General features: G+C 52.5%; 1 protein-coding gene across 1 annotated transcript in view; it reads right to left on the reverse strand.

The window, feature by feature from the left end:
• The window catches only part of LOC146859975 (uncharacterized), a 274,759-nt gene that overhangs the window by 24,846 nt on the left and 228,958 nt on the right, over positions 1–20,955 (reverse strand). The window contains exons 3-5 of the mRNA XM_085646127.1: positions 20,112–20,213; positions 20,001–20,025; positions 19,861–19,898 (exon numbers count right to left, since the gene is read on the reverse strand). Of these exons, the coding sequence (XP_085502253.1) occupies positions 19,861–19,898; positions 20,001–20,025; positions 20,112–20,213 (165 nt within the window). The remainder of the gene's footprint in view (positions 1–19,860; positions 19,899–20,000; positions 20,026–20,111; positions 20,214–20,955) is intronic.

Raw genomic sequence — 20,955 nt, forward strand, 5'->3', positions numbered from 1 at the left:
TGGGGCCCGATGCAGGGACAATTTCCATACCAGTCTAGTAGCTTGGAAATAAAAAAGTTTATGTATTAAAACAGAGCACACAGGGGTGTGGCCTAGATGGGAATAGAGTAGGACATGTCTTGCCTGCTCTCCGACTTCCCGGGGCCCATCCAGTGCCATCTACTGCACCGGAACAGCCTAAAGGACATGAAAACGCTGTGAGACGGTACATATCCTCGCGGCCTTACCGTGAAGGGGCTGATTACATGACGAGGACCGCTGTCCCGCCGATGCTCGGCGCGTCCATCGAGTGTGCCCGTAGCCATCTTGCCTAGGGGCCTACGCTAAATCTGGCCAGCAGTGGTCGATGACGGCCCCTTGTTATATCTTTATGTGCATATTTGCTGTATTTTCACCCTTCCCTCTTTCCCTTTCCTCCCTCCCTTCCCCACCTCCTTCCCTGACCGTGGTCTCGTGCTCAGAACGTTCATCTGAGCGTTTGGGATTTGTTTGTTTTATGTTTAAAACGTTTTTATTGAAACAAAACAAACCATGGGGGAGGGGGATAGGAGGTTAGGGTACATATAATACAATCAAAGAAAAAGGGGGCAACTCAAGAGGGTTGGCGATGGATAGCTCGATGGGCCAGGGGAAAAGCACAATAAATGAAAGGCTAGAAATGCAATCTGTGGAATCCCTGCGTGCATATCCAACACCCCAAATCAGCGCAATGAAAGCCAGCATCAACTCAACGAGGCACAATCCACCCCCCCCCCCATCCCCCAGCCCCCCAGTAAAGAAAGGAAGAAAGAAAAAACAATATCCCACCCCTCCCGTCCTATGGTCCCGCGCCAGATTAGTCCTCACCAAAGCCCCCCCCCCCCCCCCCCCCCGAGGGGCCCGTCTCACATGTGATCTAGTCCGCCGGGATCACCGGCGGCGTCAACCTGAGAAGCCTAAGATACCTCGGGCAGGTGAGCTCCCGGAATTCGGTGGACAGCAGCGCTAGAAAGGGTTGCCACAGCTCTTCAAATTGGTCTATCTCCCCCGCCACCGTAAGCGACAGCTTCTCCATTCCCAGCACATGCCAAAGCCTATGCAACCAGCCCGTGATGGAGGGGACAGTGGCGGTGCGCCAGTGGATAAGGATGTTCTGGACCGCAGACCCCAGCGCAATCGCGATCTGCCTGCCCCTGCGGGACTTCAGTGGGTACATTAGGTCATTGGGGAGGCCCAGCAGGACATACGCCGGGAAGCGCGGCAGCTCTATCCCAAAGTGCTTATCCACCTCGTCCAAAACTTCTTTCCAGTAAGCGGTCAGCACGGGGCAATCCCAAAGTATGTGTGAGAGGGTACCCTCCTGCCCGCAGCCCCGCCAGCACCCCTTGTCAGTGTGTTTATGCATTTCATACAGTCTCTCCGGGGTGTAGTACCAATAAGTGGACACCTTGGTAAAGGTCTCCGTAAGGCCCGTGTGATACGCAGAGTGCCGCGCCCGATACGCAATTTTGTCCCATTCCTTGTGGCTGAGTGTCCTACCCAATTCCCTGTGCCAGCGCTCCCTCCCCGGGTTGTAATAGTGAAACGGCGGGGGTTGTAGGTACTTATACAGATCAGTAATTAGCTTAGCTTCGGAGGTCCGGGTGGCCAGCCACCTCTCATACGGTGTAATTTGACGAGCAGCGGTGTCACGCACTTGGAGCTGGAGGGCCCAATGCCGAACCTGCATGTAGCGCAATCTGTCCAGCTCCGTCAGGCCGAACTCCTGGCGGAGTTGCTGAAAAGGAATCGCTCCCTCCGGGCCATAGACCTGGAAGAGCGCCCTGCAGCCCGCCTGCACCCAATGGGAGAAAACTCCCGGCTCCATCCCTGGGGAAAAGTCCGGGTTGCCCACTATGGGTGTGAACGGCGAAGGGAAGGTGGTGAGGCCCCGAGCCTCGCAGACTGCATCCCACACCCGCAGGGGGACCCGCGTAACGAAAGAAGCGTAAAGGTTAGGGGGGCGATGCGCGCGGCGCAAGAATGGGACCTCTTGTAAGGTGCGGCCCGCCACTGCCTGGTCTTGAAAGAGCCAGTGTTTGTCGGACTCCCACCTGCTCCACTCCACCAGATAACGCAGCTGTGCCGCCTGAAAGTACTTACGGAGGTCCGGAATACCGAGACCCCCCGCCTCCGGAGCAAGCGTGGAGAGGACCCTCTTCATTCATGGCTTGCGGCCCTGCCACACAAAGCGGGAGATGTCAGCCTGCATTTGTCATATCCAGCCCACCGGGGGCTGGAGAGGGAGGGCCCGAAAAAGATACAGTATCTGGGGCAACACCGTCATCTTAACCGCCGCGATTCGCCCCAACCAGGACAGTAGGCCCTTGCTCCAGCGACCAAGCTCCTCCTTGATCTTCCTGCTGAGGGAGGCATAATTGGCCGTTACCATCTCCGGCAATGTGGGCGCCAGCAGAATCCCCAGGTATGGCACCGTGGACGAGGACCACTGCATGGGGAAGAGTCGCTGAAGGTCCCTCCTGGTGTCCGCAGCCAGGGACACGTCTAACGCCACTGACTTGCCCATATTCATTTTGAAGCCGGCCGCACAGGCAAAGGCGTCCAGTTCCTGGAGGCAAGCAGGCAGCGACCTCCTAGGGTCGTCCAAGGTCAACAGGACATCGTCCGCGTAGAGACTGACAGTGTGGACATACTGGCCCATCCGGACCCCAATAGCGTCCGGGTTATCGCGAATCCTCTGAGCAAACGGCTCCATGTAGAGGGCAAACAAGAGCGGCGAGAGGGGGCAGCCCTGCCTCGTGCCGCGTTCGATGGCAAATCCGCCGGAGCTACACCCGTTGACCCGTACCGACGCTGAAGGATGCTTATAACAGTTGAGTACCATGGTGCGGAACTTATCCCCGATTCCCAATTTCTTGAGAACCAGCTCGAGATACGGCCAGTGAACTCTGTCGAAGGCCTTCTCCGCATCAACGGACAGCAACATCCGCTCCCCCGGGATCCGCGAGGCCTTCTCCAGAACATGCGTCACCCGCTTGGTATTATCAACCGTCTGTCTGCCGGGTACAAAGCCAGCCTGGTCCGCCTCCACCAATCCGGGGAGGTGCGGACCCAGCCGGGACGCTAGAATCCCTGTATACAACTTGAGGTCGACATTTAAAAGCGAGATGGGTCGATACGAACCGCAGAGGGCCCGGTCCTTCCCAGGTTTCGGGATTACCGCGACCGTCGCCCTCAGGAGATCCGGTGGGATGGCTCCCGGTTTGGAAAAGGAATTAAATAGCCGAGTGAGGACAGGGGCCACCGCCGTGCAAAAAGTCTTGTAAAACAAAGACGTGTACCCGTCCGGGCCCGGGGCCTTACCATGCTTCAGCCGCGCAATAGCGGAAATCACTTCCTCAACATGGATATCCCGCTCCAGGTGGTCCGCCTGAACCGGATCCAGCACCGGAAGGGTCACCGACTCCAAGTAGCCTGTGGCATCCCGTGGCGAGGATGGCTTCTCAGCATACAACGCCTCGTAGAAGCCGCGGAAAGATTCCGCTACCTCTGCGTCCCCGGAGACGGCCACCCCGTCCGCGCCCACCAGTTCCTTCACGACGCCACGCTGCTGCGTGACCCGGAGCCGGTGTGCTAGGAGCTTGCCACATTTGTCCCCCCCAGTGTAGAAGGCATGTTTCAAGCGCAGGGCGGCATACTCCGCCCTATCAAGATCCAGTGCCGACAAGAGCTTCCTCGCAGCCTTCAACTGCCTCCACACCCTTGGCGCCCCCGTGCGGCGGTGGGCCTGCTCAAGCTCCCGGACCTGAACGGTCAGCTCGTCCCTCTTCCGTTGCCGCTCCCTATTTTCGGCTGCGGAGATAGAGATAAATTCCCCCCGGAGGACTGCCTTCAATGCCGCCCACTGTGTCGCCTGCGAAGTGTCGGTGTTGCTATTGTGAGTTAGGTAGTCCTGTATGACCTCTCCAATGCGCTGCACTACAGACTTTTTGTGTAAAAGGGTATCCCGGAGGCGCCACACCCCCCGAGAGGGGGAGGCCGCCGGCCACTGGAAAACGCCGGTGACTGGTGAATGGTCAGACAGGGTCAGGACCCCGATGTCCGCCGCCGTGGCAGCGGCACGCATCGGTCCACTCACCAGAAGGTAGTCCAGCCGTGAGTAGGTGCGGTGTGCGTGTGAAAAGTAAGAGTAGTCCCTGTCCGTGAGGTGCATGGAGCGCCAAAGGTCGTGTAAATCCATTTCCGCAATCCGGGCCTTCACAGCCTGGGACAGTTCCCCCGTCTGCGGGGAGCGCTGCGCCGATCTGTCCATCACAGAATCGAAGACAATATTAAGGTCTCCCCCCAAAATGACGTGGCGGTCGGGAGAAGCAGTGACATCCACCAACACGGAGTCTAGGAAACGTTCTTGTTGGTCGTTTGGGCTATAAACGGAGCCGACCGTAAACGCTATGCTTCCTAAGCGCATGCGATACGCCAGAAGCCTCCCCTTCTGTTCAGCACACTTATACAAAACCTCCCCCCTAAAGGAGCTCGCTAGAAGAATGGCCACCCCCGCCGTCTTGTTCGCTGCCGAGGAGAAGAACTGGGTAGGGAACTTAGCAGAGCGCAGCCTATGGCAATCCCGGGGCAATAAGTGGGTCTCCTGCAAAAGGCAAATGTCCGCCTGCGTCCCCTCCAGCAAAGATAAGATCGCTCTGCGCTTCACGGGGTTATTCAGACCCTGAACATTAAGGGTCACCACCTTTAGGGCCGACATTCCTCTCGGGGATCGGGAACGCCGTGCAATGGGCAGGGGATCAGCGGGTAGGGCGCGCGGGGCAGCCGCGCGGGACAAGCCAAAACAGACCAAGCGTGGGCATGGACAACATCGGACGGGACCTCCCCAACCCCAGAACAACCCCTACACCCACCCAAAACACAACCCTGGCAACTAGCCAAACGCAAACTCAAACACCCCATTGTCCCAGTCAAGCCCCAAAACGGGCAAGTCCGTAGAAAAGAACGAAGTGGACGTCCAGCCACTCACCTCCATCTGCTCCCCCCCGACCCCCCCGCCCCGTACCCAGCAGTTAAAGAAGCTAAAGGCATCTCCCCCCGGAGTGAGTGTTAGGCCGTCAAGGCCACGCCGGTGGAGCCGGCCGAGTCCCTGGCCGCCGCCCTCAAAGCGTCGGCCATGTCCGCCCTGATGGTAGGGGAATCAGGACGCCCTGCGCTGGCCGCTGATCGTCGCCTCGTCGACCTCCGCCGGCTCCGTCTCTCCGAGGGCCTCCACGACGGTGTAGCTCCTTCCTCCTCCGCCGCCGTAAGCCCCAGGACTCCACAAATGTCCTGCAAGGAGCGTAGCTGGTGTAGCACCCCATTCCACCGGAAGATCAGGCGGAAGGGATGTCCCCAAGAGTACGGCGTCTCGTGTTCGCGCAAAAAGTCAGTGGCAATCCTGAAGGACCTGCGTTTCTGCAGCGTGATGGCGGAGAGGTCCTGGTAAAGCGCCACCGGCCGCTCCCGGAAAGTCAGGGGCTGTTTCCTGCGGGCCTCAGTCATGATGCGTTCCTTCAGCGGGAAGTCGGGCAGGAAGGCCAAAATGTCCGGTGGAGGTGCCGATGACTGGCGCTGCCGGCCAACCCTATGTGCCCTATCAATGCTAATGGGGAAGTCCGCAGCTTCCCCCAGTATCTCTCGGAACATGTCCCGCAGGTAGCCCCCCAGATCGGACCCCTCGTCTGCAGTCGGCACACCACGCACTCGAATGTTGTTCCTCCGTGATCTGTTCTCAAGGTCCTCAGAGTGGGCCTGGAGCTCAACACACTGCTCCCGGAGGCGGAGAACGTCCTGTTGAAGATGGACTATCTCCTCCTCCCGGCGCTGGGCCTCCGTCTCCACCGTTTCAACGCGCTCGCCAAGGCCCTCCACTTCCCTGCGCACTTCCCGGACCTCGCTGGCCACCTCCCGCTTCAATGTCTGAAAGTCCTCCCTGAGGGAGCTAAACAGTTCCTCCATAAAGGTCCTCGTGACGGGTGGCTCCCCCCCAGTCACATCCGCCGAGGCCCGGGAGGACCCCGGCGAAGGCTGTGTTCTGTCCCGCGGTTGCTGGGCCCTGCCAAGCATGTCCGGCAGGGTGCGGTCCCCCTTCTTCGAGCCGCCTCTTCCAGACATCGCAAGCACTGCGGTCGGGCACAGGTCCAGCCGCCCTAGGGATGCCCAGCTGCAGGCAAGCGCTCGACGTGGGTGTCCCCCCACAAGCAGAGTCGCTGCGTCACAGGTGACAAAATGGCGGTCCAGTCCGGCCACCGCCAGCCGCGGGTGCCCATCCGAGACAGCAATGGAAGCTACAGTGGGGGGCTCCTCATCAACACATCCCCCAGAAAGTCAGCCCGGCAGCAGCGGCGGTCACATACATCCACCAACAAGGGCTCCAGTGAAGGCCAACACCACTGATCCCTCGGGGACAAGATGGCGGCAGGGCGGGGCAGGGCAGAACGACCAGGCCCGGCGACACCACCGGGGCCCCCAAAACGCACAGCAATCAAAGAGGTTCCGCCACCGGTTCCAGTCTGTCACACGCAAGGGCCCAGACGGGCCGACCCCAACAGAAAGTCCGCCGTACTTCGGTCAAGGGACAGGGGCCCCGCAGTGCGAAGTGTCGCCGACACAAGTCTGAGTGCCAAAGCGCCCGTCCTAAGTCTCCCGCACCGTCGGGTCCCCTCCCGCGGCTCCTTCACCCTCCGTCGAGCGACGGGCCAGATTCCCTCCAGATCGCAACTTTCAGCACCAGGCCCAGCCGAGGCGCACGGACAGCACTTCGATGCGCTCCGCCTCCCAGGCCTCCGTCGCTCCTCGAACTCGATCGGACTTTTTGGGGACTTCCCCCGAGGCGATCCGAACCAAAGCGGCAACAATGTGCGCACCAGGTGCTCCGCCACGCTCCTCTCACACGCTGAGCCTCAGCGGGGGGAGAAAAGCATAAGAAAAGGGCTCAAGCTCGGCCGGGCCGGAGGAGCTACGGGAGGAAGCGTCCGCTCACCCCGCCATCTTGGCCACGCCCCCGGATTTGTTTGTTTTGACTGTTGGAGGGCATTATGTATGTACGAGGCGAGTAGTTTGGACCAGGAATAAAATCCTCCTGCTTCCAGTTCTTGTGTCCACTTTATTCTTCAGCTTGGATGCAACAGCCCTCCGGCGCCGTGCCCCTGAACTGTGCCTAGAGGGGGGATTGCCTCTTTCCTGCCAACAGATAGGGATGCCGGGGTGCCACCGAGGGACACATGGAGCGGATCGGAGGAGCAGCGCTGAGGCCTGGAGCTGTGAGCCTGACGGCTGTGCTCTCCCTGGGCGTCTGCAGCCCATCGACTCTGGGAGCCCTGGGGGTGCTCTGACAGTGCCTGCACACTGGGGGGTGGGAGGGGCTCGGGATGCGCCGCAAGCTCTCTTGCCTTCACTGCTGTGGGGTGGTCGCTCATATCTCTCCGGGACCCTTGGAGAGCTCTACTAACCCCTCTGGACGGGAGTGAAGTACCCGGAAGGAGGTGCGTTCGCGGGGACTGAATGGCCCCTCCTGAGGCCTGCAGCTCCGCACTGACTCGGTGGGAGCATTTGGACCGCGGCCCGACATCCAGGGTGGTGCTGCCGCGCTCTTTCTATGCAACAGCAGCAGATTGGCATGTCTCGCGCCAGAGGGTGCCGCGGAAGGTGTTGGTCTGCGGGGGAGGCCTGGATCCTGGATCTCCCGGCTTGGTAACCACAGTGGAATGAGCTCACTTGGCCACACCCGTTCGCTCCGAACCCCCGACAGCACCTCGGCCACAGAAGACTGATGAAGAGGTGAGGTGCGAGTGCCAGAGTTAAATGACTCACCTGTGATCCCTGTGGGTTCTCCCGGGGCATACGCCATGTCCAGCGGACTAATATGCCCTTGGACAGCCTGATCACAATGGTAGCCATTCACCTACCCCTATTTATCAGTTCCACTACATTACATCTGTTGGCACGTGTCCGACAACCTTGCTTTCTTGATCTGGGCCTGGCAAAGAAAGCGCAGCTATGCCATGCTCCAAAGCTGCAAAAGACAACCCAGTGATGTCTCTCTGGACCTAGGCTGCACCTGCTAGTAAGGAAGCGCTTTACCCCCCTCAGACCCCAGAGACGGGGCCCCCATCCTCGTCCCTGTCACGCAAGCTTACATGGATCGCTTCCTGCAAGAGATTCGCTCGGACTTTAGCTCCCTCAATGATGAGTTTAAATCATGCCTCCGGGAAACATCTGGAAAGACTTCTCTGATATAGGGGAGTGAGTGGACAACCTTGAACATATGGTGGACACACGATCAGGAGATGCTATGGCGGCGGTTAGCAGCTCTGGAAGAGCAAAACATCGAGATACAATCCAAGCAGGAGGACTTGGAAAATAGAAGCCGCCGTAATATTATTTGCATCCAGGGGGTGGGGAGGCAAAGGGGCGCTGGGGGCAATGACCTCATGTCCTTTACAACGGACCTCCTCCAGGAGATCTGAGGAGACGATGACGCCTCTCCACCTACTCTTGACATTGCATCAGGTGGCCACAGCTTCCGAACGCAAAGAAGCGGCGCCGAATATCTTGACCAGAGAACACTTCTTTACAGAGAAAGAAGCGATATTGCAGGCTGCCAGGGGCAGCCCTACAACTGTATCAAGATCTGTCCCCTATTACATTGCGGAAGCTATGAGAATTTAAACCGGTCACCAACAAGTTCCTCGACCTGGGGGTTCGCTACCAGTGGGGCCACCCCATCGCCCTCTTGTTCTCGTTGGATGGCTGAAGCTGCTCATTAAGATCACTCACCGAGGCGAAGCATCTGGTGGGACTACCTGATGACACCTGCAACCGTGCTGATCATCCAACCCAAGACCCACCCGGAAGAGACCTCCAACCGGTTTGGACCACGGTCAAACCGCAACACCCTGACAAACGACAGACAAAGGCATCCATGCAGGAAACCAAACGGGATATCATCCATCATCTCTGTAACCTTGGGGAGGGAACCTCTCCCACACGCTCTACTATATGCTCCCTTTGTTTCAAGTTCTGTTTATTAGAATTTTCGGAGAGATTGAAATCGAAAGCGTAACATATGCAACATTAGTCAAGGAAAAAACAGCCCATAGTTACAGAGATTCACATGTAGGTTACAGCTTCTTCATGAGGTCTGTCATTTTGGCTGCCCTCAGACAAAGCCACATAACAGACCTATCACTCTGTGTTTGGCGCTTCAAGGAAGGTTCCCGAACTCCCAACAAAGAGTGTTCCAGAGAGCTGGGAATAGGATAGCCTAGGATAAATTTAATTTGGGACAGGATTTCTTTCCAGAAAGGTTGTTTGAGGGGCAGTCCCACCAGATGTGTTGGACGTCAGCCAACAGGCCACACCCCTGCCAGCACTTGTCCGACGTGATGGGGAAAATCTTGTGAAGTTTCTGAGGGTAGAGGTACCAATCATGCATAATCTTATAATGCGCCTCCCTTAGAAACATTTCACTATATCCCTACTCACATGTTCAATTGCTAATCCTCCAAGGGAGCATCCAAAAGTGCGTCCCAGAAGCGTTTAAAACGTGGGGTCGATTTGGGACTGAGAGCTTGTATAAGAGCATGTAAGAAGGAGATGCAGCCCTTGGAGGTGGACCCAGACTGGGCAAACCTCTCGATGGGGCGCAGCTCCCAGGTAGCGGCCAGCCGCATCAGGGACTGCTGTACCTAATGTTTCAGCTGCAGGTAATGGTATTCTTCTTTGGCAGTCAGTGCAAATTGTGTCTGGCATTCTTGAAAGGTGAGGAACTCACCCTTGTCAAATAGATGAGAAATCATGTGGCACCCTCCCTCCGTCCAAGCCTCAAAGGGTCCCTCCTGGAGTGCAGGGGGGAATGCAGCATTAAAATGTATAGGTGTGTAGGGGGAGGGGAAGGTCGTAAGGTGTAACCTCTTAGTAAGAACATCTCAAACCCTTAAGGTGGTGGAAGTGGGCGTGCTAATATAAGCGTTAAGTGGTCTGTCTTGTTTTGGCTTCCATAAAAGATCCCAGATGGTGCGCCCTGTTATCTGTCTGTCTAAGTGAAGCCAATACTTCTCCGAGACTCGTAGCGACCATTCCGTGATTACCCGCAATTGAGCCACTCCATATATGCTTGAAAGTCCGGCAACGGCAGTCCCCCCTCTTTAGGCGGTCTCTTGAGCAGGCTGTAGGGCAGGCGCACCCTTTTTCCCTGCCAGATAAATGTAGTAAGCATGTGTCGGAGCTCCCTGAAGAGACTTTCTTCCACCGGGATAGGCAACCCCTGAAAGAGGTAAAGCAAGCGAGGGAGTACATTCATTTTGATGGCGTTAATGCTGCCCAGCCAGGTGATGTATGCCACGCTCCATTTACCTCAGATCAGTTTTCAGCTGGCGGAGAAGGGGGGGGGGTGGAGTTGGCTTTATAGAGATCTCGTATACAGGGAGTAAGCTTAACTCCCAGATAGGTGATCTCCTTAGTGGTGCAACAGAAAGGCGAAACTCCTTCCACTCGCCGCCATTCTTCTTTGGGTTGGGTTAGATGCAGTAAGAAGGACTTAGTTGGATTAATCTTAAAACCTGCAACCCGCTCAAATCTCACAAGCTCTTCATCAAAGGTAGGTATGGAGATCAAAGGTTCTGAGACTGAAAGAAGCACGTCATCGGCAAAAAGCGAAATCTTATGATTGTCTGTGCCAAAACGTATCCCCCGTATGTCCGGATTTCCCCTGATCCTGTGGGTCAGGGGTTCTATACTCAAGGCGAAAAGGAGGGGGGATAATGGGCAACCCTGTCTCGTCCAGCGGGCCCGGCTAAAAGGGAGGGACGCAACTCTATTGACCAAGACCCGGGAGCTAGGAAATTGATAATTGGCATGGACCATCCCTATAAAGGTTTCATTGAATCCAAAGCGCTGAAGCACTTTAATCAAAAAGTCCATTCCACGCGATCAAATGCTTTCTCCGCGTCTAGCGAGAGAAGCGCTGCTGGAATGTTTTTCTTCTGGGACTTTTCAATTAAATGGATGATGCGACGCAAATTATCATGGGTCTGTCGACCCTTAATAAATCCCGATTGATCTGGGTCTATAAGATCAGGAAGTATTGATTTGAGACGGGTGGCCAGTATTTTGGAGTACATTTTAGCATCAAGGCTTAGGAGAGCTATCGGGCGATAAGAGGAGCAGACCGTAGGGTCCTTACCTGGCTTAGGTATTACTGCTACAATCGTCTCACCCATGGAGGGGGTGACTTGTTGCATAGAGGCAATGACAAGAGAAGAGTTAAGAAGGAGACAAGTTCCAGCGCAAAGGTGCGATAGAAGTGAGCTGAAGAAACGTCAGGCCCTGGCACTTTCTGAAGTTTAAGGGAGTCAATCGCCTTCTGCACTTCCTCCGTGGTTATGGGTTGCTCCAATTCTCATTGGAACTAGCAGCGACTTGAGGGAGGTTCAAGGGATCTAAATACCCCGTTTGGTCATGCGTCCTCGGAGTTCCGAGTTGTAAAGAGTACGGTAAAATTCCTCAAAGGCCTGAGCCTTCCCCTCCTCTGTCTTATGGGAAATGCCCTCCTTATCTACAATGAGTTTGATGTATTCCCTTTCCTGTTTAGCCCGTAGTTGACGTGCTAGTAGTGACCCCACTTTGTTCCCTCCCTCGTACCCCTTGGTCTGTAGTGTAAGATGTTTTTTTCTGCCCTGTTTGTATAAATAGCCTGGTGTATCTCCTTTAGGGCCGTGACTTTCCGCATTGTCTGGGCCGAGGGGCTGGGCTTATAAGCCTGTTCTGCGGATACTAAATCCCGTTTTAGCATGAGGCACTCCTCGCATTGCTGTGATCTCAAGGTAGTGGCTAACTCGATGCATTTACCTCGGACTACTGCATTGAGAGCGTCCCAGGTGATTGCATGGGAAGTCGCCTCCGGGTCGTTCCGTTCGAGGTATTCTTTAATAGTTTTCCTGAGGTCATCATGGAGGAGTCTATCCCTGCAGAGGAAGTTGGGGAAATACCAGCGTGCATGCTTTGGACCCAGGTTTGGCCAATTGAGCAACATCTCTAGGGGGGCATGGTCTGACAGGCAAAGCGGATGTAAGTGTGTTTGCAGCACTGAGGGGAGCAGGGATTGGCTCATGAAAATGTGGTCAATGCGGGAGTAGGTCCTGTGTGAGTGGAAGAAGAAAGAATAGTCACGAACCGTGGGATTGGCATCTCTCCTTACGTCCACCAGCCCCAAGAGCTGGAGCTGTGATTTAAGTGCCGTACCAAAAACCCCTCCCGAAGCTCTTTGTAAATGTGTCGAGTCCATCCCCTGGTCCCAGACAAGATTAAAGTCCCCCAAGAGCAGAATATCCCCCTGTGCAAATTTTTCTAAAGACATAAGCAAGGACAGAAGGAAGTCCTGCTGGCCCATGTTGGGTGCATAGATGACTGCAAATGTGCATGGTTGGCCCCTGAGATCGCCCCGAACCATAAGGAACCGCCCGTTTTCGTCCGTTTTGGTGTCCTGTGCTTGGACTGGGACCCCTGTATGAAACATCAGCGCCACCCCGTTATGTTTTGAGGAGTGTAAGGATTAAAAAATAAGGGGATAATCTTTATGGCGCAATCGGTGTTCCGCCACTTGGACATTGTGATCCAGCAGGTATTTCCAGAAATGGTGGCAATTGTTAGGGGAGTTGAAGCCCCGGGCATTCCAAGTTATAGTCCTGATCGCCATTATTAACTGGATAGTATTTTACCCCCCTGGCAAGGGTAGTTGCCTAAATGTAGCTCCTGAGCCCTCCCTCCACCCTCCCCCGGCCCATAAACAATATAAAAAAAGGCACCATGACATCAAACCAAATTAACTAACCAGAACAAACAGTAAAAACGAGTGTGGAGAGTTCCCCTCCCAGAGGGAAATCCCCCAATCAGGATGCACTCGAGGAACGTTCCCATTCCCGTTCCACTAGCCCCTTTATTAGCAGAAATCAAGGCATAGGTTATGAGACAATATATAACTAAATATCACAGATCCTGTAGATGAAGAACCCTCCAGTAACTAAATATATCAAAGAGTCCTGGCGGTACCGCAGATGACCAGAAAAATGCAAGTTCTCGGCTTCCACCATCCCTCACTTGGAAACCACTTACTGCTTCGGAGATAGGTCAGTCCCCAAATTCTCTTGCAGCAGGCATAGTGTTCCCATGTGGCTCCACCGACATGGTCTGAAACCGTGTCGTCTGGAAGTGCTTAGGCACCTGGGCCCCCCTTAGGCCGAAGCATGCAAGTCCTCCGCTCCATCCAGTTCTCACTAGCTTCATCAGGCCACCCCAATGGGAGGAGGCGAGTCGCAAGTTTATCTCAGGCTAAATAGATGCAAGTCCTTCGCTCCATCCAGCTTCTAAACATCAACGTAATATTTCAGTAACCAACGACTCCCATAAGACTTGTGTCGTACAGCATAGGGTTGATCAGACAATAGATGCACTCCGCGCTGACAAACAACCAAAGATGTCTCATATGACCTCCCATGTGGGCCATTGGATATATTTATCAAAAGTTAGGCCCCCAATCTAGGTCCGAACCATAGGGGCCTCGCTGATGAACGCATTGCAAGTCCTCCGCTCCATCCAGACCTTCATTTGTCTCCTTTAGCTGTCCCCAGGGGGAGGGGTACAGTACCAAGTAGGGTGACACATAGGTCGGTCGTGAGGCCTTCCAAGCATGAGCCTGTCTCAGTCAAGCGCGAATCAAGCCCTTCGCTCCAGCCAGTCTCTCATCGTCTGCTTGATGTTTCGGGGTTTCTCCTTCCGCTCAAAGACACGTGGTGTGCAGCATAGGATTCACTAGTCATGAGCTTCCATCTGAGGTTTTCTTACCCCCTGAGCCAACTGTTCGCCACTGGCCTCCGCCTTGTCGCCTGCGCCGCTGATAACCGTCTGTACCCTGGGAAAAGGTCTTGGCGTGTGAAGAGGAGGTCTCGATTCTTAATAGGTCCGCAGCTTCTTTCAGGTCCATGCAGTGCTGATATTTGTTGTCCCATTGGTAGGCTATTCCAAAAGGATTTGTCCATCGATACCTGGTTTGTCTCTCCCTTAGGAACTCGGTAACCAGGCGGAACTGCTGGCATCGTAAAAGCGTGGCCTGTGCCACATCTTGGTAGAGGGCACACGTAGCGTTTTGGAAGGTGGTGTTGTCGGCGGCTCTCGCCTTCTGGAGGACCAATTCCTTGATCTTGAACAAGCTAAACTTCGCCAGCACATCACAAGGCTTTCGATTCTCCCCTGGAAGGTGCGGTCCCACTCTGTGAACTCTCTCGAGCCGAACCTCAGGACCATCCTCCCCCAGCACCGAAGAGAACAGGCCCACCATGAACGCCTCCAGGACTGTGCCCTCGCAATCCTCCTCCAACCCTCTGGCTCTGATGTTGTCGCGTCAAGAGCGATTTTCTAAGTCCTCGCACTTAAGCTGGGTGGTTCGCAATTGGCTACTTAGTTCTGCCGAGCCTTCCTCCAAGGGCGTTAGACACCGGCCAGCTCTTGGTATTTTGCCTCAAGGTCCAGCGTTCTGGTGCCCACCGAGTCCACATCTGCCTGTAAGGAATCCATTTTCTCTCTCATCTCCGCTCGGAATGACTCAAAGGATGCCTCCATATCAGTATGGGTTCTCTTTGGGCTTCTCTCCTCTGGGGGTGAGTTGGGTTACAACTCCTTCCCTTTAATCATACGTGCAGCGTGCCCCATTCCTGCTGTAGTGTGCCCCACACACATCATTTCCAATCATATCGATGGTTGGAGGCATTAAATTGATATCTCTGAATGTGGTGGCCTAAACTCCCCAAACAAGCGCAAACAAATCTGGCGATACATACTGCAACATGACCCTGATGTCATCCTCCTGCAGAAGATCCACCTGCTGAGGACTGATTGCCACTGCATGGCACACCCAAGATACCCCAGGCACCATTGGGCGTGCATGAATATGAAGACACTCTGGGTGGGCATCCTTTGTAAGGCAGGCTTCTAAACCTCAGTCACTAGGGCGGTCCGAGATGGGACGCTACTAACCACCATCATCTCCTTAGGGGTCAGCGGAAGTTTACATTGCTTAATATTTATGCGCCAAACACCTCACAGGACACATACCTCAGACTGATTTTGCGAGAACAACTAGAGGGGGGTGGAAGGTGAGATTTTTATATGTGGATTTTAATCTGGTGTGGGACCCCATCCTTGACCGCAGCAGAGCCACATTCCAGCATGCGGTGGCCATGTCGTCGCATCTCAAGCGTGATATTGAAAACCTGGGCTAAGTCGACACATGGCGCTACAAACACCCCGACACGTGGGAATACTCCTTTTACTCACACGTACACACCTCCTACTCCCGCATCGACTATGCCCTTGTTACCCAATCTCTCCTTCGCCGCCTATACACCATAAAGCTGTCAGACATCTCTGTTTCTGACCATGCGCACTTAGAGCTGACATGGGAGGGTAGTAGCCACTCCAAAAGCACCCTGGTGCTTGCCCCCCACGCCTCTTGCGAGACCCAGTTGATGTGTCTGGGATCCGAAAAGGCATCACTGAATACTTCTCCCTTAACGCCCTCCCTGAAACCTCACTGCATACTCTCTGGGATGGCTTTAAAGCCCCATCCAGGGCATGATCACATCCATCACATTTGCTCGAGGGTGGAAGTCTAGGCTAGTGGAATCCAACCTCACGACGGAAATCAAACAATTGGAGCAACTAGACATAGCTAAATCCTCATGCCGCACTAAACAACAGCTTTCAGTCCTGTGGGGTCAACTTTGCACACATCGGACGGGATGGGCTGAGCGAGCACTCCTGGCACTGAACAGCACTACTACAAGGGAGGTGACAAGGTGGGCAGACGCTTAGCCCGCAGGCTCCACCAAGCGCGTGCTAAGACCCATATTGCCAAACTGTGGTTAGATGACGGGGTTGGGCGAAATCCGAAAGAGACAAACTCCAGACTTTCCACGATTACTATCAAATGTTACACTCTCGAGAAGAGCCGACCCCGGGGATGATCAAATCCTACCTTGATGCCTGTGACTGGGAGCCTTTGCATCCACGTCAAGCAGATCTCCTTGATGAGCCGATTACTCTTGAAGAGCTCCAGGCAGTGGTCAGGGCACTTCACCTCGGTAAAACTCCTGGGCCTGATGTCCTCCCAGCTTCCTTTTATCTGCTCTTTTGACCTTATCTACAAGATCACCCAGTACGGATATTTAACTCCTCTCATGAAACAGGACTTACGTCTACGATGGCTTTGGTCGAAATCTCTCTCATACACAAGGCAGGTAAAGATCCGGTCTTGTGCTCCTCTTATCGTCCTATAGCCCTGCTCAACATGGACGCAAAGCTATTTACTAAAATACTGGCCGATAGGCTGGAACCCTACCTTCCCGGCCTCATCGTCCCGGATCAAGTCGGCTTTATGCGCCATAGACAAGGTGCAGACAATGTTCAATGCATAGCTCACCTAGAGGAAAAGACGCACCGCCACAATATACCCGCATGCCTCCTCTCGTTGGACGCATAGAAAGCCTTTGATAGGGTATTGGCCTCGTATGTGACACCGGTGGCCAAGGTGCAGGTTAATGGGCAGCTCACAAGGCCTGTTACCATCCTGCGTTGTACGCGGCTGGCATGCCCACTATCGCAGTTATCGTTTGCTCTGTCACTCGAGACTCTCGCCATTACAATTCACAACACGGATGCGTTGAGAGGTATCTCATATGGGGGCCAACACCACAAGATTAGTCTCTTTGCAGACGATCTACTCCTTACACTCCCTCAGCCCGAGATCTCGCTCCCAGAAGTTGTGATTTTCCTCCAGGCCTATGAGATAGTATCAGGCTTTTGGATCAATAGGACCAAGTCCTCAGTGCTCAACTTGAACATCCCTGCTCAGGACATCCCGGCCCTGCAACGCCTTGCTCCATTTCAGTGATCCCAGGCTGTCATTAAATACTTGGGTCTCAATATCACCCCTACGATCTCCTCCTGGTCTCAAGCTAACTGGCCCCAGTTACGCCACTCCACATCTCCTAGGTGGGTTTGTGAATGTCGTGAAAATTAATGTACTTCCGCTGTTCCTCTGTCTTTTTCAGACTCTGCCTACACCGATCCCGCAGGACGACATCCTGCGCTTGCAACATTACATCCAAACCTTTATCTGGAACGGAAACACGCCCGCCCGCTTAGGTTGCACATCACCACCCCGACTTGGACACACCGATCTCACGCAACTCTGACTCCCCCCCCCAGTGCTCTCTCCTCTTTCATTCCGCCACTGCAGCGATGGGGAATGTCGGACACTCCGTGACGTATTCATGGGGGGCGGCATGAAGTCTTTCTATCAGTGCAAAGTGGATTATCAGCTCACGGACCCTTCACGGCTTCAGTATTGCCAACTGCGGCATTGGGCCTTACACCCATTGGTATATCCAGCGGGCATTCGCCCCAAACACCCTTTTCGAGAAGCATGTCCGCACTTATACTGGCTTGAAAGGCCTCATATCCAACACCTACCGGGTGCTTCAACACTCTACACCTATGCGTACCCATACCTACCAGTCAACATGGCAGGCCTTCACACAGGTAGACATATCACCCAAGCAATGGGGGACTCTGTGGCGAGATATACCCACAACTTATCGCAGTCTCTCTCTCAGGGAAACAGCCTATAAATTGATGTTTCAATGGTACCACACACCAACCCGAATCTCCGTAATCTACCCGGGAACATTCTTTGTTTGCTAGTGCAGTGGGGAGGGAGAAGGAGACTTTCAACATATTTGGTGGTCATGTAAAGTCATAATGATGTACTGGAAAGAGATTCTGGGCCACATTAAGGATATCATTGGCTACCTCTTCTGTCCTCATACCTCATTGTCATTTTGGGCATTAGGCCCCCAGATCTACAGGCTATGACCCATGCAGACTTGCAGCTTATCAGCTACTTGCTCCTAGCGGCGCAGCAGTTTATAGCACTCATGTGGAAACAGACAGCCCCCCCTCCTTAGCGCAATGGTTCGCCCGCGTTTGGCATATTTTAGCCATGGAACAGATATCACAAAATTTGGCGTAAAAGTTCCAGCGATTGTGGATGCCTTTAATTCAATACCTTATGTGCAAAGAGTTCACCTGCTTTATCCCAGTGAAGCTCCGAATGGTCCAACTTTTAGATTAAGATTATCACTCATATCCCACTTCGCTGTGATGGCTCAGACCAGGTAGAGGGGGTGCTCTGTCCCATGCTTAGCGTGTGACACCATCTCCTCTCCCCTTGCCCTCCCTACTGCAAACCTCGGCCTGTTCCTCTATGGTATGTTACGGTTTTCTTTCAAAGTTACAAGAGAATGCTTAATCTTGTCTTTCTCGTTTTTTTGTGTGTACACAGCCATGCGATGTTGCTCACAAATTAATATGCATTTATCAGACGCTATCTCATTGCAGCCTGCAATGTTTCATGCATATCTGATGTAACATTACTTCAAAGCAAATGCTTGTGCGGAAATTTTCCATGTTATTCTGAAATCTAGTCAGGACTGACTATTGCTTCTCTACACTAATGTTGGCAATGTGCTATGTATGTTCTGATTGGATATACAATAAACAGAATCTGAGTGAAAAAAACAGAGCACACGTGCCCGTTTAGCAGGTCACAGAAAAAAAGACAACAAAACGGAGGAGGATAAACGTGGCTCGAATCAGGAATGTAGCTTTCACTGCAATAACAAAACGGCAGCAAAACAATTCCATTCCACTATTTTTGTAAGCTTAAACTAGTAAGTTCCTTTACTTGAATTATATTGCACTGACCCCACTGCAGTGATATAGGGGCATATGTATCAACCCCTTTTCCCGTTCGCAAACGGGCCGATTCTCAGAATCGGCCCATTTGCGAACGGGAAAAGGCCTTTTGGGATGTATCATCCCAAAAGGGCATCGCAAATTAGAGAATCGCAAAATTTGCGATTCTCTATTTTGTGATTGCATTCAAGGAATCGCAAATTGCGATTCCTTAAATGCAATGTATGAAGCCTAGAAAAATTGCAATTTGGCCGTAAGAAATCGCAAATTACCACCAACTTCAAGTTGGTGTTAATTTGCGATTTCATTGAAAAATGCACTTTTTGGCATTTTTCAAAGTGCCATGTGACGCACAGACATGCCCTTAGGGCATGTATGTGCGCCACATGTGCATACATACATGTTTCAGGGGTGCAACAGGGTGTCCTTTTGACACCCTAGCACCCTTGAAATTGCATTCTCATTTTGCGATTCTCAAATTGCGAATCGCAAAATGAAAATGTCTTCCCATTCATTCCTATGGGCCTCCTAGCCCATAGGAATGAATGGGAAGGTTTTCCTTAATTGCGATTAGCAATTTGCTAATCGCAATTAATGAATGCCAAGGAATCGCAAAACATTTGCGATTTTTTTTATTACATCCCGTTTTGCAATTCTCAAATAGCGATTCCCTAAAAATCGCTATTTGAGAATTGCAAAAACGGAACTTGATACATATGCCCCATAGTCCTAACTTGTACAACTGAATGTAAAACTGCCCACGTTTGGTGGTGGTGGGTTGTGATAAAGTACAAACTAAAACCATGCATTCATAACACTTGAAAAAATGATCGAGACCTGAACATGATCACCATACCTCAGCACCCACCTTACAGGGAATGTGCATCATTGTAACACTCACCTGTTTGTCTATCATCCTCAGCATATACATTGTAACCTTTTATTTCCCTTCTTTGAAGCTTACAAAATAACTTGCACATTAACTGCTACTAAGGGTCGGAGGTCTCCAAAAACATTAAATACACTTACATTCGTCGTTTTCAAGAGTTCCCGGGTGATCTGTGTTTCTAGTGCTTAAAAGAAAGAGAGGAGGAGAAATCAGATGAGTGTCTTTACTTCACTCTCAAGTAATGAGTGGTAATGGTGCGAACACTTGCTTCTTACAGTACCTGGAACTTGCTGTAACCTCTTTCCCTGCAAAAGATGAGATAGATAAAAACTGTTATGGTAATAGTGATAAACACATCATAGCTCTTTTCAGAATTATATAGTCTTGTTACCTTTAGATTTGTTCCTCTTCAGAAGTATCAGACATACTATTAATCCACTGATCAGAGTTACTAATCCTATTACAATCAAAATGGGCTTCCATGGCTCATTGCCTACAGGACCTGAAAAGGATAATACAAAGGACTTCACTGATAGACATTCCACCATTGGATCCAAATATATTGTCACAATGCCTTTTTCATCAATAGAACGTATGACTTTTATACCACTGGCAAGCCAATTTATTGGTGTTTCTTAAATGTGTTGTAATTCATTCGCCTATTATTAGACCCACTGGTTTTGGTGTACAAAAGTAGATTGAAACATAAGCAATGGCAAAGCCAGTAGGCAAGCCTTTAATGAGGCCCTGAATGCAAATCAGGTCATGCATAAATTCTGTACATGAGCTTATCACACTAAAGCCAGACAATGTGTCTTTGCAAATGCTTCTTTTATTACTAATATCATACATTAAACTCACAAACACAAAAGCATGATAGTGGTGGTAGTAGTGGTGATGGTTGTGATAACTGGGGTAATGTTGATAATGGTGGTGGTAATTACGGTAGTAGCAATTGTATTGAAGATGGTGGTAGGTATGATGGTGGTGGTAAAGATAGTGCTTGAAGTAAGAGTGTTATTGTAACGGTGGCTGTAACGTGCCTGGTTGTAGTGCATGTGGAGGTGGTGCTGGTAATGGTGGTAGCAATGATGTTTATGGTAGTGGTGATGATAAGGGCAAGTTGGTGATCGTAATGAAGGTGGTGGTAATGGTAATGGTGGTGTTTAGAATACAAATATGAGATAAAGGGTTGTATGTTGCAGAAAAGTGTGATGATTGATGATTCCCTGTTA

Source organism: Triturus cristatus, chromosome 3_1 (assembly GCF_964204655.1).
Source record: "Triturus cristatus chromosome 3_1, aTriCri1.1, whole genome shotgun sequence".
Lineage (NCBI taxonomy): Eukaryota > Metazoa > Chordata > Amphibia > Caudata > Salamandridae > Triturus > Triturus cristatus.